The following is a 17,532-nucleotide window of genomic DNA, read 5'->3' on the forward strand; positions in this document are numbered from 1 at the left end:
TATTATTATTATTATCATTATTATTATTATTATTATTATTATTATTATTATTATTATTATTATTATTATTACAACTAGGCTTAAATGTAAGACTCAGTCAGGCTATTTATATTTTTATATCATTGTTAATATATTGTCAATTAGTTTGAATATTTACATATCAAAATATGGTCGTTTCTTTTTGTACCAAGTACAATGTTAAAATATGCAAGTGTCATTAAAGACCGAGCCTTGCGCAAAACCTTCTGTTTTATATCGGTGGAAACACATAAATTTCAGCTATGCCACTTGCATTTTATAAATTAATTTCATAAAAAATGAGATTTTAATACCGTAATCCCTCCTCTGTGTAATAAATGTCTATTTAGATGCACAAGATACATGCGGATTGAGTAAGGGTTCATGCGCGTATTTTCCATAAATAGCTGGAAGATATCGGTAATCTGCGGCCGCCTGACCCCGGTTGATAGGCGGCCGGCCCACCCGGGTACCGGCCCGAGAGACGGGGCCGCCGAACCGGCGACACCGCCTTATCGCCGGATAATAAACACAGCATGGGATATACTGAAATATATTATGTCTGAAAGTGATTCAATTATGCCATACTTATAAACTGCCATGATATGTATTCATGTTACAAACATGATTGCATATAAAGGCATGTTAATCTTATCCAGCTTTTGTCAGAGGTACTTTATGGTCTCATAATACCGCCACAAAATTAAAACTATCATCCTAGAGGTGCATGCATGTCCCTACACTTTCATTACTTGTCCTCAGAAAAAGGTAAACATAATTAAGATAGACCTCTCCCCTGATGCAGATCCGCCAATACTTTGTTTAGCCAGTCCAGGCCCTGATTTATCGAAACTTCTTAATCTCAACATACTTAAGTAGCTTATTATGTTCATCAACATTTCTTACTTTAACTTTTTTTTGATAAATAAAACTTAGTTGTTCATGATTATCAGACAGCTAACTATGATTAACAGTCAAAACACTTCTAACAAAATATATCATATCAAAGTTATAGAAGAAAAAAGTGAGCTTAGCTTGATCGTGTTATAACAGACTCACAAATAAAGGGAGAAACAACTCTATTCTAACGGTTATACACTACAGTGAACATAAAGTAAGTCGTTGGGGAAAAGGGTTGGACGAACAACCAAACTTACGAAGTGGTTTAAACAAACCAGTCAATCAGTGCATCGACCAGTCAATTAATATATCAAATCAATCAATCAATCAATCAATCAATGTTTCTTCCTATTAAACAATCAGTAAAGCACATTATCAATAATAAATCGACCATTTAAACAGCAACAATTTTTGTTTGGATTTTATTTTATTTTCCAGTTTAAAAAAAATATGAATAAATGATGATAGACATTGTGGACACAGCCTTCTTTACAATTCAAGTACCATCTCTAGTTTCTCAATTATTGTTTATTTTAAATGTTTACACACCTCGCACCGAAGTTAAGTCATCAACTTCAGTGACCAAGCGTGCGGTGTGAAATTGCAATTACATACTATAAACTTACAGCACCATTAAACCACGTCCATATGTTTATTTCATTTCAGTTTATATTTTAATCACGATACTGAAACCATAATTGAAAATACCGTGTGCGTTTTTTCCACCAAAATTAGCTTTATCAATGATTGTGACGAGTGAAGAAGCACGCGATACATGTATTAATAATCCGGGAACTAAATCGGCCAGAACTTACGGACTTCAGCTTCTTAAAAGTCAATATTATTATGGCTTTACATAGTATTGATTTTCACTCGAAACTTAATTTGTATTTAATTTATTGTGTTTGAAATCTTAGAGGAAAACAAGGCAACGGTATAAAAACGAAAAAAACCCTGCTTAAATGCATTATGTTTCCATTTTGGTTCTCCTTTCAGAAAGTCACGACGTCTGTAGCTATTATAGATTTATCATATGTTACAGAATTCTCTTATCAACACCATCTCTTAACATCTGGGTACAAACTTTCCCGTAAAAAATGAAGGCAATTTAACAAATAAACATATGATATCGACATGCAGGCTTCTATATTTTATTCACGAATGTTTGATGTCATGGTTTTGGTTAAAGAATATTATCACGAAAAATAAACACAGTCAAATGGAATTTCATAGTGTGTTGGACCTTTTTTCTTTTTTCTTTTGTTTTTGGAAATTATTAGCATCTACATACTGTTAATAGGTAAATTGCCATTATTGGCCATTATGATGGAAGAATTGTGTACAAATTACACCAGATTGCACCAGTTAGGCTAACTTTTATTAAGGAGGATGCCGCCAACCCTTTTATAGCCGACTTCGGGTTCTTTGAGAGGGGTGCACGTTCTTAGCTACGCATCAAACTGTGCCCTTCTTACGTCAAATCCTGAAAATCCAGGCCTGTGTTGTATTAGTGATATGTATAATGGTAAATAGTGAGAATCTGGTCAGACCACGAAACTTTGTATAATAGTACCTTCCAACCACACAGTACCCTTCTTTAAAGTAATGTGTAAAATGAGTACATTTATAATATCAGGAGCACTGAGGATAACCACTTTGTCAATTTTATCACAGGTTCTTCCTCTCTGATACCGTGAATTTAATCCCGTTACATGTAAATGACATGCGCTCACGACTCAACTCGCGCCGCTGCGCAGCCCATGACATCGGGTGGGCGGAGTTATACACAGTAGCTCAATACTATTGGCTGCCGAGTGAGTTAGCCGGTAGCTATTTCTCTCAAACGTTCATAGAATTATAAACATAATCATACTGACAGCTCGTAGGAACGGCGTGTTAATTTAAATCTGGAAACATTTTGTATTCATTAATGTTTAACATATCAAGCCATTTGTAACGGACTTTGTAGTATCACTGGTGCAAAGGACAGACAAAATATATCAAGGTGATTAAAGACTTCTTCTTTGTCAGAGCGTGTGAGTGAACCTTACAGTATTAATGTTAGATATATCGAAACTCGGACCTACGACAATGAGTGATTCTGAGGAGAGTCAGGGGGACCCGAGCAGCCCGGGTACCCCCAGCGTGGTGGAACTCAAGAAGGCGGTAACGGACATGGACGGTGATGGGCTTCCGGAGAAGATTCAGGAGGCCGTCTCTCACGTGCTGAAAGGGTACGACTGGTCCCTTATCCCCATGCCACAGCGCGGGCCTGGTGGGGAGAAGCGGAAGCCGCATATCAAACGGCCAATGAACGCATTCATGGTGTGGGCCCAGGCCGCCCGTCGGAAGCTGGCGGACCAGTATCCCCACCTTCACAATGCAGAACTCAGCAAGACATTGGGGAAACTATGGAGGTATGTATATATACTTGACGATGACAACATACGAACTCACAAAAGCACGGCTATTTAACTTCTTTTAAGATTATAGTCTTAACCTATCTGCTTTTAAGCAAAGACAGCCACTTACCACTTAAAATTCATCAGAAGTCTTGATTTTAGAATATTCAAGTGATGATGGTTGAACGATTGTATCATTTCCGAGTGCATGTTTAGGGCGAGATATCATCGCCAATGCCCCTATAAATATTCCCGAGCATTTGGGTGGCACGTGTAACATCTGGGACCACATTCGGGGCCTCTAACAAGTGGTTCCCTAGACAACATTTACCATCTCGTATATTGTTGCGTCTCGAACTATTATAGCAATTCCTTATCAGCATTCAATCATAAATTTTGAAGTTTTCGATTCGCACAAAACCTGTGGTTTTCTGAGTTCAGGTTTTCTTACATGAAAAGTAACACATTTGCCGATATAAAGCCACGATAAATCACAACAACCTAAGTAACTATTGTCCATCATGTTGGTGACTAACGCTGCATCAATGTATATTGTCTGAAAGTACGCGTCGAACCGTGTGTTACGTTCTTACATTTGTACGTAAATGATATTTTACCGTCTTGAATGATTGGCCGTATTTCTGCAACTATAGACGAAGAAAGGCTTTTATGTTTCAATGGAATGATGTACGAAATGGGATTCTGTCACAAAGTAAACCTGTGTATAACAACATATGTCTAAATAACACTCATTATGGGATCTCTCATAAGAATTACGAAAACAAAAACGTACGCTGAATTTTGGATACAACAAATAAATCCTATAAATTAAAGAGTTTTAAATGACAACGTCTCGATGTACAAGAATGTTCTATAGATCTACTGGATGCATTTGTTTACATTATTGGGATTAAGAATTTTCTTCTTTCAATATCAAGTACATTGTTTTGCTTAAAAACGGAATCATACTTAAAAAAGTAATCAAGGAATGTTTGGGAAGAAAGATATGAACGCTTTGCTTTGTTTTTTCTTTTGCTTAATATAACAGAGAGAGGTAAATGCAAATATAGTCACAAGTTGGAGTCTATGTTCCTTGACCAAGCCCACCTTTTGTTACATTGGCATCATCATATTCGTGCACAAGTAAGTTCGTACCACAAACCTATTTTTCGTACCGTGAACTCAGATCTACAAGGACTTGATCTGCAAACGATAAATCAAAAGCAAATATTGATAACACTTAAAAGATAACACAGACTTGTTACCAAAATCTGACAAATGACGTGAATAAAGAACTTACGAATATATCCGTATTTCATGGGCTCTGGTATAGCGTGCAAGGTCTGGTGGCGTGTGTCTGCGAGGTCGCTGCTACTTTGTCATGGAACTTCCAACCTTTTATGTCTAATGCGACGCCCGGTCTTTGATTTTCATGAACAGACCCATAAACAGATTATGCTTTGATAGTCGTTAGTGTTCATTTCATTAAACACGTTTATACATTTTTCTATCGAATTGAAAAATAACCTTAATTGACTGTGTACGCCGATCGTTTTAGCGTGTTTAAACGAATCTTTGCAAAGCTGCTTTAAAATATTATATTTCTTATGCCCTTCTACAGTTGGCTTGAAAATCAACCACCATACAAGATATTTCATACGATGCCGAACCATTGAAGTTTTATATGGGACATTTAGTAACAACTTAAATAATTACATTACAGTAATTTACGAAATCCCGTTAATATTTGCAACTGTTTTATTCAGAAATGTAATCTAGAAAGAAATGTGTCAGATGAATTCAACAGGAGCACGTATGTTTATTAATACATTTCATAATTATTTTACTGGTTTATTTTTATCAGCCGTGATTAAATAACTGTCATACAACCACAGGATGCCTCAAGTACCTGTTTACTATTTTTGAAGATGTATACACTTTTAAAATGGTATGATATGGTTGACCAAATTGTTCGTGTTTTGCGGGATGGTTTGTCGACTATGTAGACAGATCTTGAATTTGGAATGTAACAGTTCCGGCGAAGGAGTTGTACTTTCCGTGCACTTATCTCGAACTCGCATCGTCCTTTCCTTTTCGAGTATTGTTATAGTGCGAAAATAATATAATCTCAAGTATGTATTGGAGCGCCATGTTTTCGTACTCGAGCAGGGATTCTAATTGAAATAATTAGGGTTAATTAAGAGCGGGCGGGTGTAACATGCGGTAAGCCTTCGGAGAGCGCTACTTCGAGACCGCTGGTCAGTTGGAAGCACTTCACGGAGTAAGGGCCTTCTCATCAAGTAGACAAGGTCAATGGGCACCATGAATTGGAACGTAAAGCAAACAAATATAAGAGCAGATCTCGGATGATTCACATAAATATATAATCTCATCGCATTAAAAAAAGTTAAGTTTGATTTCATCGACGCTGAAATTCAACCGAAGACGGATGTCTTTCATTAAGGTGAAATGCACGTATTTAATGATATCAGTAGCAATAATTTAAAAGAACAAATATAAAAAAATACATGTCGTCAATGATCAGTGATTGATTTGTCAACATTCAACAGTTTGCGGTATTGTCATTGATTTATTACGATCGTTCAGTGTCATTGCAACACCGAGGCATGTCAGCGAGCCGCTATATCCCCAAATGCCTGTCAACGACCCGGGATATAGACCTCCGAGCAAATATTTTAATAACATGTGACAAGCGAGCATGTAAGCGGGTATCTGCAGGCGTACATTCATATGCATGTCACCAACTCCCCTGCACCCAGTTCATCCAAATCAAATCTTATGATTCGTATAGTTGTGAAAATAGTAAGTTCAAATCGCAAGATACCCACCCCATTTACAGATCCCCTATTACCGGGATCACGGTTGTCGAAGAATCGAGTTTCCCGGAATCACCTTGTTTTCTTTCGTGCTGTGGTATTCGACCAAAGCCTATATTTTATGATATACCATCATTATGACGGATCAATGTATTTACGTTTTACGTTTGACTGTTGTGGTTTTGTGAATGAAAATAAAGGCCATGTGGGTCTGGTTTTAGGGTCACAGTCGGCTTGACGGACAGCTTTATGGACTTTTCATGTTAATATGGTTTATGGGTTCATGAATATATAATATATGTTTTAAGAAAGTACATGGCCAATGCTCATAAATACGGGAACAACTTCAGAGGGGTCACTGGCTTGTTGATGACCCATTTCTGTCTACTGGGAAATGTTTTGAAATGAAAATCGTGGACAATCACAACATGCAAACAACCATCTCATCCGCAAGTATTGGCGTAACTATGCTTAGCGAATAAAAATCACCATTTGGCAACTGACTCCGTATTTTCAAACTCATTTTTTTTTAAATCTTATAATTCCAGACTAAAAATAACAATGCACTTTGTACTGTCTATATATTTTAACACGTTAGAATCTATAGACAGTACAAAGAGCGTGTTTATGAGAAAAATATTTTCCAATATTTTTTTACATTTCTAGCATTGTTATTTTTAGTTTGGAATTGTAAGATTTTTTTTTTTTTTTTTTAAAACAACATTTTAGTTTGAATACCCGGTACCAGTGCCTTTGACCAACCTTACTATAAAGTACCGTCACTGGTCTTTTTGCGGATATCTTTTACTTTCATTTCTTTGGACGTTTAAATTCTTCTTGCCATAGTTCACCAAACATATTGTCTATCAATTTAGCTCAAATGTGTATTGTAGTGACATATGCCATAACTTAAAAACGTTTAAATTACATAATAAATGTTAAAATACATTGCAAATGTCTGTCAATCAACCTGAACAGAGACTGACCATGAGGAATGCCATCCTCATTTAAATTTCAAATTGCAATCCGTTAATTTTTCCCTCAGGACAAAAAACATTAAACACTATTTACCATCACTTTGTCGTGATTTATGTTTTCACATAATGAACTTGTCATTCGATGTTGTAAACAAAATTATGAGTTGTTATACATAACAGTTTTAATTTGGTTATGTGGACCCCTTGAGCTGTTTCGATATGCTATTGTTCAGTTGGTTGCAGTGGACTTCTGCAATACCGAAGACAGTTTAGACTTGGCTGTGAGCATTTACCGCCAATTGTGTTCTACATCTAACACCCATATCAATTAAACGAGTGCAAACATGCCATAAAGAAAACAATAATCTTTAATTGAATGTCGATAATGTGTAGTCTTAGATCGCGAGAGGACCCAGAAGCTGCGGTGGTGATCCGTCTTTTTCGCTGGTTAACCAAATCCCATCCGTCACCAAACGGCAATCCGTCAAAGACGTTAACACCGTGACGTTACGTTCGATATAGAACTGCCGAAGACACTTAAAATTCTCGCCCATAAATAACGGTGTCACCTGTTAAATTAAAGCGTTTTATGATTAATATAAATGGAAATTAGCTGGTTTATTAAACCCATTTTAACCATCTTGCCTATTTCAAACGTCAATTGATATCATAACTATTACGATTTTCTGAAGTAAGTGATGTGAATATGGGTTAAAACATCCGTGAAGAATTACTTGCTTTAAATAAATCTTAATTAAATTATAATTTGTGCACTGTGTCGGTCTATCTGTATTCATATGTATGTACATCTTCAGTTGGATTTCCAATGGAACATTAAGTCAATGAGTTTGGGTGGGAAAACAAATATTGTCAATATTTATCATAAGTATGTTTTGAATATTTGTAAAACGCTTAAACACAAGTTTGCATATAAATTGTGAAAGCTAAGTATATATTTAACGCAAAAAAAAACAATTTCACGTGTTTACATGGTTAATAGAAGCGGTTTTTTTATAATATCCATAAACGTTTACAACCTAATAGCCACTTCGTGTTTTGCCAACATTAAATGACAGGGGAAATTAAGTACATAATTAATTTTCGACCTTTTTTATTAATAGTGTTTACTAGTAACTCAAACAAACCGTATGGTAGTAAAGTTTACAAAATACATTTTTAAACAAATAAATCAAATATTTTATTCTATTTCAATTTCAAGTTTACACCGATCTTAAATATATACCCGTTGATCCCAGCTCACCAGCAAAGAAAACTATCCGATATTTGATACATGTTATTAATTCAAGTACAAGTTTATTGCGCAAGAGACCCTACACCCAAATCGATCGCAGTTGAATTTTTTGAGGATTTAATTTCCCCGGCCATACAGTCGGGCGGGCGCCGGGTTGTTGATTGTTTTTCACTCCGGGAAATTTGGAATCCGCAGAGTAAACCTAGGTTCAAGCCTTCTGAAACAAGCATTGCGTGTCTGGGACAAGTCGATACACTTTGGAAATACAATACAGCCACTGGCGGGTACTGTACAAACTTGAAAGGAATGAAGTTGTAAAACATATTACTGGGTTTATTTGGTACAATGGATGTAATATTCAAATAAACATACTGTAACTTTTCTGGCGGAGTGTGGCTCTTTTAATAATATCAATCTCCCCTGCAGTAGTATACTAGCACAGTTTGGTTTAAAGACGTCTTGAGAGGTTATTCACGGAAATGATCTCCGGTCGTGACGCGATATCCATCTAAAGGATATTCAGGGATATTTCAAATGTGCGTTTTTTTCTGCAATGGGTGCCGAAATGGGACATACACAATTGCATGCGCTGCTTGCACGAACGTTAATATTACCATTATTGTACAAACATTGAAAACCTTTGAAACGGACACAGGTTCATTTCATAAATTGCCATGGCCTGACAGTATTATAGATTTCCGCGCTTATAACATCAAGTAAGACCACGTCTTCGGCATCCATTCGCCGCACTCGTCGCAGGTCCTTCAGACAGATGTAAAGAAAATGTTAATGCAGGTGAATATTTATGCGCTTTTAATTCGTGTCCTATTTTTATGTAACTAAATGGGTTTGGATTCATTTGCAGCACGAAAAATGAGAGAGAGAAAAAAATACTAACAACGTTTACGCGCATACGTCTCTGTTAAGGAAGCTTGCCAGTAAAATGCCCGTTTTATTAATCTCTTGATCATTTGTGTATCTTCAGGTTACTGAACGAGGAAGAGAAACGGCCGTTCGTGGATGAGGCGGAGCGGCTGCGCGTACAGCACAAAAAGGACCATCCAGACTACAAGTACCAGCCACGCCGCCGAAAGCCACTCAAGAACCCCGGCCAGGATAACAATAACCCCAACCCGCTCCCGAAAGGCATCATGTTCAAGGGTCTGGACGGCTCCCCCGGGAACATGAGCGACGACAGTAGCAACTGCTCCAGCCCGCACAACCCGCACGGGCCGCCCACACCTCCGGCCACTCCCAACCACCATGAACTCATCAGTATGCAGAAGTGCATGAACGAACGCCTCCGAGGCAGACACCTACCAGGTAAATAAGCCTCTGAATTATGATTTATCATGAAAACACATAGATTTATTTTTTGGAATGAAAAAATTAATATCGCTAGTTTTTCCGTGTCTGTCTAATTAAAACAATTTATGATAACAGGGAATACGGTTCATATAATTCAAGTTCATTTAAAAAAAATATTGCTTTATATGTTTATATGTTCAATTCTAATGAATCCTTTAACTAATGGTTGTCTGTCATATTTCAGGTCACCCACAGGCTCAGCCCATCGATTTCAGCCGAGTAAACCTGCAGGATCTTGGCGTACCGGAAGTGATTCCCCTGGACACGTTTGATGACCACGAGCTGGACCAGTATCTTCCCAACGGCCTTCCGAATACACACATGACTGCTCACAGCCAGGAGTATCCATCTTGTTACCAGGGAAACACAGTGACGTCTACAGCCTCGTCATGGTCCGGAGTGTTCCGCCCCGCCACCGGTTCATGCATGCAGTCGTACAACTCACAGAACGCCACCAATACCACCGCAATCAACAACAGCAACATCAACAACAACATTCCATCACCTTACGATCTGTCTAGCGCCGGATCGCCGCCTCAGTCCGCCCACTCGCCAAACAACGGCATCCAGAACTCCCAGCAGACGTCCCCGTCCGCCGGCATGCACAGCCCCAGCTACCCCGGTACGCAGTCCAGTCAGACATGTAAAATGAGGGACGAGGCGGAAGGGGTCAAGCTCGAGCCCGTCAGTCACTCCCGAGGCCCAGCACCCAGATACCATTGTGATACAAAGTTTGACTATACTAATGTTGCAGGTCCTCGCTTCGAAGGGGGTGCTCATCAGAACATGGCATACGCCAGTTCGAATGCGCATGCGCAATACATGCACTCGTTGAACTATCCTCACATGAGCATGTCGCGCCAAATGTTCAACCCCATAGCGGCGGCCGTGCCGGGGGAACAGCAATGGGAACGGTACACGTGAGAGGCACACCCGTGACGTCATCACGTGTAACTGTGTCATTCACAGAGGGAGTGAGATGGTTCGACCATCAGATCCAGTATTGTTGAGTTGAGTAAGCACTAACTAGCTATGGTGTTTGAAATGGAGGTGACGTTGGAGTAGCAAGTGCTAATATATATGCGATGGTGACCTTCATGGCAAAGTAGACGAATGCCTAAATTCAGTGCCTTAGATAATAGAAAGGTGCCTTAAAACCTTTTACATATACATAAGTATCTCATTTGTTCAGTGCTATATGGATGCTTAGCTTTAATATTTATTTTCACTGTATTATTTTATTTTTTCATTTTCACATTTTGAATTATTATTATTATTATTTTTATTATTATTATTATTATTATTATTATTATTATTATTATTATTATTATTATTATTATTATTGTGTTTGAACGCGAGTCCCTACTTTGATTATGTTCTATAATGTGTTTGGTTGAATGTTGTTCCTGTCTCGTGTTTCCATCATTCCATCTCGTCTCAGAAGATCCCCGACACAATGTCTTCTTCTCAGGATTGCAAATCCAACTCGCACAGTCACAGAATTGAGACATGAAACAATATTGTGCTAATATTGAGATTGAAAGAACTTCATGGCTTTATTTCTTGAATTTTGTTGTTGTTTTATATGCCTTTATCAAACATTTTCCTGATATTCAAAGTTTTATAAATACATGTTGTATTGGTATGTGAGGCTGCCCAATTGTTTGGAGGTGTATATCTGTTCTCTCTTCGTATGTACACTTTAATGTAAATAAATAATTTTGAAATGAGCATAGAGTTTAGTTGAAATTATGGTCATAATTATGATGACGTATGTGGACTTTTAGGCGAAGTGGATTCATCCATTCCGAATATTACAGTTCAGTTGGGAAAATGATAGCAACAGGTTACTAAAAACAGACATTTCACAAAAGCACATATACATGCGCAATGATATCATTACCTCTTTCCATATTTTGCATGTCCTTACCATGTTGTCCCTCTGCGATGTAAAATGAGGTTGAGGTCGTGAAAGGGCTAGCCGTTCAAGTAAATCCTACACTGTCCTAGAATGTTAAGCGACTGTCCTAGAATGTTAGGCGACGGTCCTACACTGTCCTAGAATGGTAGGCGACGGTCCTACACTGTCCTAGAATGTTAGGCGACGGTCCTACACTGTCCTAGAATGTTAGGCGACGGTCCTACACTATCCTAGAATGTTAGGCGACGGTCCTACACTGTCCTAGAATGTTAGGCGACGCACGGTCTGCTGGATTTGGCCAAAACTTAAAAGTATGAAACAGCCTCGTTGAAAAACCAAGCATACTATAGTAAAACTGACTTCATGTACATAACGACTTTACATGGGATCGAACCATTGGTACCTTGATGCCACTGTGACCAGGTTCATGCTTGAAGTAAGGATGTTTTTAAAGCAGAGTTGCTATATTGAGTGGTAGGTTGGGTAGACAAATGCTTTAAGATGAATACCGTTATAAGCATTACAAATTTTGCAATAAACGAGAAGAAAAAAAAGAAAAATGCATAAACATAGAACTTTCCACCGTAATATTTCATCGCCGTTTCGCAGTTAATTAATTGTTAAGTATTCGCCCGAGATAAGATATACCTGCGATATGAGGAAATGACCGTCTTTAAGACAATATATCATTGCTTACGCTAAGATTAGCACTTAATAACAAACTGGTATACGGTATTGTCGGGGCATTATTTATATGATGTGGTAGCACATTAATTAGTTTGGCACTCATTGGTAACTGCTTATAGCCTGTACAACCGGTCGTTGTATATCCAGGACAGGTTTGAGGTACACCATACCATGCATACATATACATATAATCTTGCAAGCTGCGGTTAACTGGTCAGTAGTGTAAATCAGATCGCGTTTCTATGATTAAAAAATGAATATGTTAGCTTTAGCGGTTTCAGGGGCTGTGGGCACCTGCCCCCCCCCCCCCAAAAAAAAAAAGAAAAAAAAAAGAAAGAAATACAACAAACAACAAAAACAAAGAAACAATAAACAACAAAAAAGAAACAGTCACCTACTTTTTGTTTGTTTTTCAAAACAGGAGAAAAAGTAATAAAAATACGCCAAAAATGGACCATTTCGGACTAGAAATTGTGAACATAAAATCAACGGGGTATCCCACCACCCTCTCCCCCTTCACATCCGAAAACTCTGAACAAAATAAATCTCGGTTCTGAGGGAGGAGCGCAGGTAAAAAGCTAACGGCCCTTAAGTTACGCCCCCTTTTCGTAAACTCCTCGATCCTCACGTGGTTAGAGTTAAAAGTTGGCGTTCCAAAGAAATTGGAACGAAACACAGCAAGGACGTATTAACTCGATCATCAGATTCGATCTACATGTACTCGAAAATAAAATCAGGGACATTTGCATAACCCTCGACTTTAATTTGCCAACAAATAAATGCGAACACCAAAAAAGTGGACTCCTTACAGTAACCAAGTGAGCCACTGAAAGGTTTCTACTCGCAGATTGTAATGTTTTATTAGGTTATAAATCAAACTGGCCGGACATTGGCGTTCTTAGTCATTTCCGTGCTACTTTTGTATTAAAACCGAGGGAAAGCACTTGACAAATGGACAAATTGGTGAAATGTGAACTTACATGTATATATGTTTTAAACTCTTTTTATGTGAAATAAAAGAAAATTGTAGCATTATCGTTATGCACTAAATCTGTTCATTATCTTAATGTCCAGAAATATTTTCAGGGGAAATAAATTTCTAACTGAAAATTACGTATGCAGTTAAACCTAAATGGGACTTTAATGAGATGTAACAGAAATATAAAGGCAATTTTAACTCGAGAGAAATTTCAACATTTATAAAGACATCGTGATATAGCTTTCGAAATAGCGAAGTCAATAAAACAGCATTTAAAAGACATTAAAGTTGTGAGTCCAAACACATTCGATACGCCTCGATTTTATGGCTCACTGCACACCGCCATCTTTGAAATCGGCACACGTTTTGAAATGGTGCGCTTGAATTTATTTTGTGAATGCACCCCTACTGCTTAACATGCATTTAATATGCACCTTGCAATTTCCAACATTAAACGGGTTTTTTTTCTACACTTAGTGGTATTTAAAACCGATAGTAAGATGTAAAGCATGTTTTCGTGTTCCTATTCAATGACTTAAATTATTTTCAGCTATTTTTTCTGTACACTTTACGAGCTTCATAAAACACAAAACGATTGTAATTTGCATAATGTTTTGCAAAACAATTCCGCTGAGAGAGAAAAACTTAGTTTATCAATCATATTTGAAGGGAATCTAAAACCGTCCATAATGCACCGAATATTTATTTTTGAATACAATAAACCAAATCATCATACTTTTTTGCAGAGATAAACTACAATGTAGTAAACATGTGTCATAAAACATCTTGATTATTAACTAATATATAGAGCAAGAAGACCGTGGTACCTCCAGATAACTCAACCGAGCTCTATACAACACAACGCACGCCCTTCTGAGGATCATGATGACCCTCATGACCATATTGACCCTACTTCACTAGGTCCCATAGGAGGCACGCCCTTCTGACGACCCGAGATCACTCACCCGAGTTCCATAGCTCTATACTACACAAAGCATGCACTATGAGGTCCATGATGGCCCTAGATCACTTACCTGAGTTCTATAGCTCTATACGCCACAAGGCAAGCCCTTCTGAGGACCATGATGGCCCTAGATCACTTACCTGAGTTCTATAGCTCTATACACCACAAGGCAAGCCCTTCTGAGGGCCATATTGGCCCTAGATCACTCACCTGACTTGCATAACTTAATACGACACAAGACATGCCCTTCTGCGGACCATAATGACCCTAGATCACGCACCCAAGTTCCATAGCTCTATACGACACAAGGCATGCACTTCTGGGGACCATAATGACCCTAGATCACTCACCCAAGTTCCATAGCTCTATACGACACAAGGCATGCCCTTCTGGGGACCATAATGACCCTAGATCACTCACCCAAGTTCCATAGCTCTATACGACACAAGGCATGCCCTTCTGGGGACCATAATGACCCTAGATCACTCACCCAAGTTCCATAGCTCTATACGACACAAGGCATGCCCTTCTGGGGACCATGATGACCCTAGATCACTTACAGGACTTCCATAACTTAATACTACACAATACATGCCCTTCTGGGGACCATGATGTACCTAGATCACTCACCCGAGTTTCATAGCACTATACTACACAAGACATGCCCTTCCGAGGATCATGATGGCCCTTGATCAGTCATCCGAGTGCTATAGCTCTATACCACACTGGCATGCCCTTCCGAGGACAATATTGGCCCTAGATACTCATCCTTGTGCCATAGCTCTATACGACACAAGGCATGCCCTTCTGAGGACCATTATGGCCCTAGATCACTCAGCCGAGTTCCATAGCTCTATACGACACAAGACATGCCCATCTGAGGACCATATTGGCCATAGATCACTCAGCCGAGTTCCATAGCTCTATACGACACAAGGCATGCCCTTCTGAGGACCATTATTGCCCTTGATCACTCTCCTGAGTTCCATAGCTCTATACGACACAAGGCATGCCCTTCTGAGGACCATTATGGCCCAAGTTCACTCAGCCGAGTTTCATAACTCTATACGACACAAGGCATGCCCTTCTGAGGACCATTATGGCCCTAGATCACTCTCCTGAGTTCCATACCTCTATACGACACAAGGCATGCCCTTCTGAGGACCATTATGGCCATAGATCACTCAGCCGAGTTCCATAGCTCTTTACGACACAAGGCATGTCCTTCTGAGGACCATTATGGCCCTAGATCACTCTCCTGAGTTCCATAGCTCTATACTACACAAGACATGCCCTTCCGAGGATCAAATTGGCCCAAGATCACTCTCCTGAGTTCCATAGCTCTATATTACACAAGACATGCCCTTCCGAGGATCAAATTGGCCCTAGATCACTCAGCCGAATGCCACAGTTCTATACGAGACAAGGCAAGCCCTTCCTAGGACCATGATTGGCCTAGATCACTCATCCGAGTGCCATAGCTCTATACGACACAAGACATGCCCTTCCGAGAACCATGATGCACCTAGATCACTCACCCGAGTTCCATAGCTCTATACAACACAATTAAGGCATGCCCTTCTGAGGACCTTTATGGCCTTAGATCACTCATCCGAGTGCCATAGCTGTATACGACACAAGGCATACCCTTCCTAGGACCATGACGGCCTTAGATCACTAATCCGAGTGCCATAGCTCTATACGACACAAGGCATACCCTTCTGAGGACCATGACGGCCTTAGATCACTCATCCGAGTGCCATAGCTCTATACGACACAAGCCGTGCCCTTCTGATGACCATTCTGGCCCTAGATCACTCATCCGTGTGACATAGCTCTATACGACACAAGGCAAGTCCTTCTGAGGACCATTATGGCCCTAGATCACTCAGCCGAGTTTCATAGCTCTATACAACACAAGGCATGCCCTTCTAAGGACCATTATGGCCCAAGATCACTCAGCCGAGTTTCATAGCTCTATACGACACAAGGCATGCCCTTCTGAGGACCATTATGGCCCTAGATCACTCAGCCGAGTTTCATAGCTCTATACGACACAAGGCAAGCCCTTCTGAGGACCATTATGGCCCTAGATCACTCAGCCGAGTTTCATAGCTCTATACGACACAAGGCAAGCCCTTCTGAGGACCATTATGGCCCTAGATCACTCAGCCGAGTTTCATAGCTCTATACGACACAAGGCATGTCCTTCTGGGGACCATGTTGGCCCTAGATCATTCAGCCGAGTTTCATAGCTCTATACAACACAAGGTATTCCCTTCCGGGGACCATGATGCACCTAGATCACTCAGCCGAGTTTCATAGCTCTATACTACACAAGACATTTCCTTCCGAGGACCATTATGGCCCTAGATCACTCAGCCGAGTTCCATAGCTCTATACGACACAAGACATGTCCTTCTAGGGACCATGATGCACCTAGATCACTCAGCCGAGTTCCATAGCTCTATACGACACAAGGCATGTCCTTCTGGGGACCATGATGCACCTAGATCACTCAGCCGAGTTCCATAGCTCTATACGACACAAGGCATTTCCTTCCGAGGACCATGATGCACCTAGATCACTCAGCCGAGTTCCATAGCTCTATACGACACAAGACATTTCCTTCCGAGGACCATGATGCACCTAGATCACTCAGCCGAGTTCCATAGCTCTATACGACACAAGGCATGTCCTTCTGGGGACCATGATGCACCTAGATCACTCACCCGAGTTCCATAGCTCTATACGACACAAGGCATGTCCTTCTGGGGACCATGATGCACCTAGATCACTCAGCCGAGTTCCATAGCTCTATACGACACAAGACATTTCCTTCCGAGGACCATGATGCACCTAGATCACTCAGCCGAGTTCCATAGCTCTATACGACACAAGGCATGTCCTTCTGGGGACCATAATGACCCTAGATCACTCACCCGAGTTCCATAGCTCTATACGACACAAGGCATGTCCTTCCGGGGACCATGATGCAGCTAGATCACTCACCCAAGTTCCATAGCTCTATACTACACAAGACATTTCCTTCCGAGGACCATGACGGCCCTAGATCACACAGTGCCATAGCTCTTTACCATGTTGGCCCTAGTCCTCATATGCTTGTCTTACTTTTTTCTACGACATGTTACCTTGAAGATTATGGAGTGGAGTGTGGGTGTTGTTTCAATGAGGCGACCATTGAACACACATTTTATGAAAGACAT

General features: G+C 39.8%; 1 protein-coding gene across 1 annotated transcript; it reads left to right on the forward strand.

The window, feature by feature from the left end:
• The first annotated feature begins 2,778 nt into the window (after positions 1–2,778).
• On the forward strand, positions 2,779–11,485 carry LOC128219746 (transcription factor Sox-8-like). The gene is made up of 3 exons (XM_052927706.1): positions 2,779–3,335; positions 9,372–9,709; positions 9,939–11,485. Exons 1-3 carry the CDS (start codon positions 2,977–2,979, stop codon positions 10,676–10,678), a joined length of 1,437 nt encoding a protein of 478 aa, XP_052783666.1. The 5' UTR covers positions 2,779–2,976; the 3' UTR covers positions 10,679–11,485.
• The last annotated feature ends 6,047 nt before the right edge of the window (positions 11,486–17,532 follow it).

Source organism: Mya arenaria, chromosome 2 (genome assembly GCF_026914265.1).
Source record: "Mya arenaria isolate MELC-2E11 chromosome 2, ASM2691426v1".
Lineage (NCBI taxonomy): Eukaryota > Metazoa > Mollusca > Bivalvia > Myida > Myidae > Mya > Mya arenaria.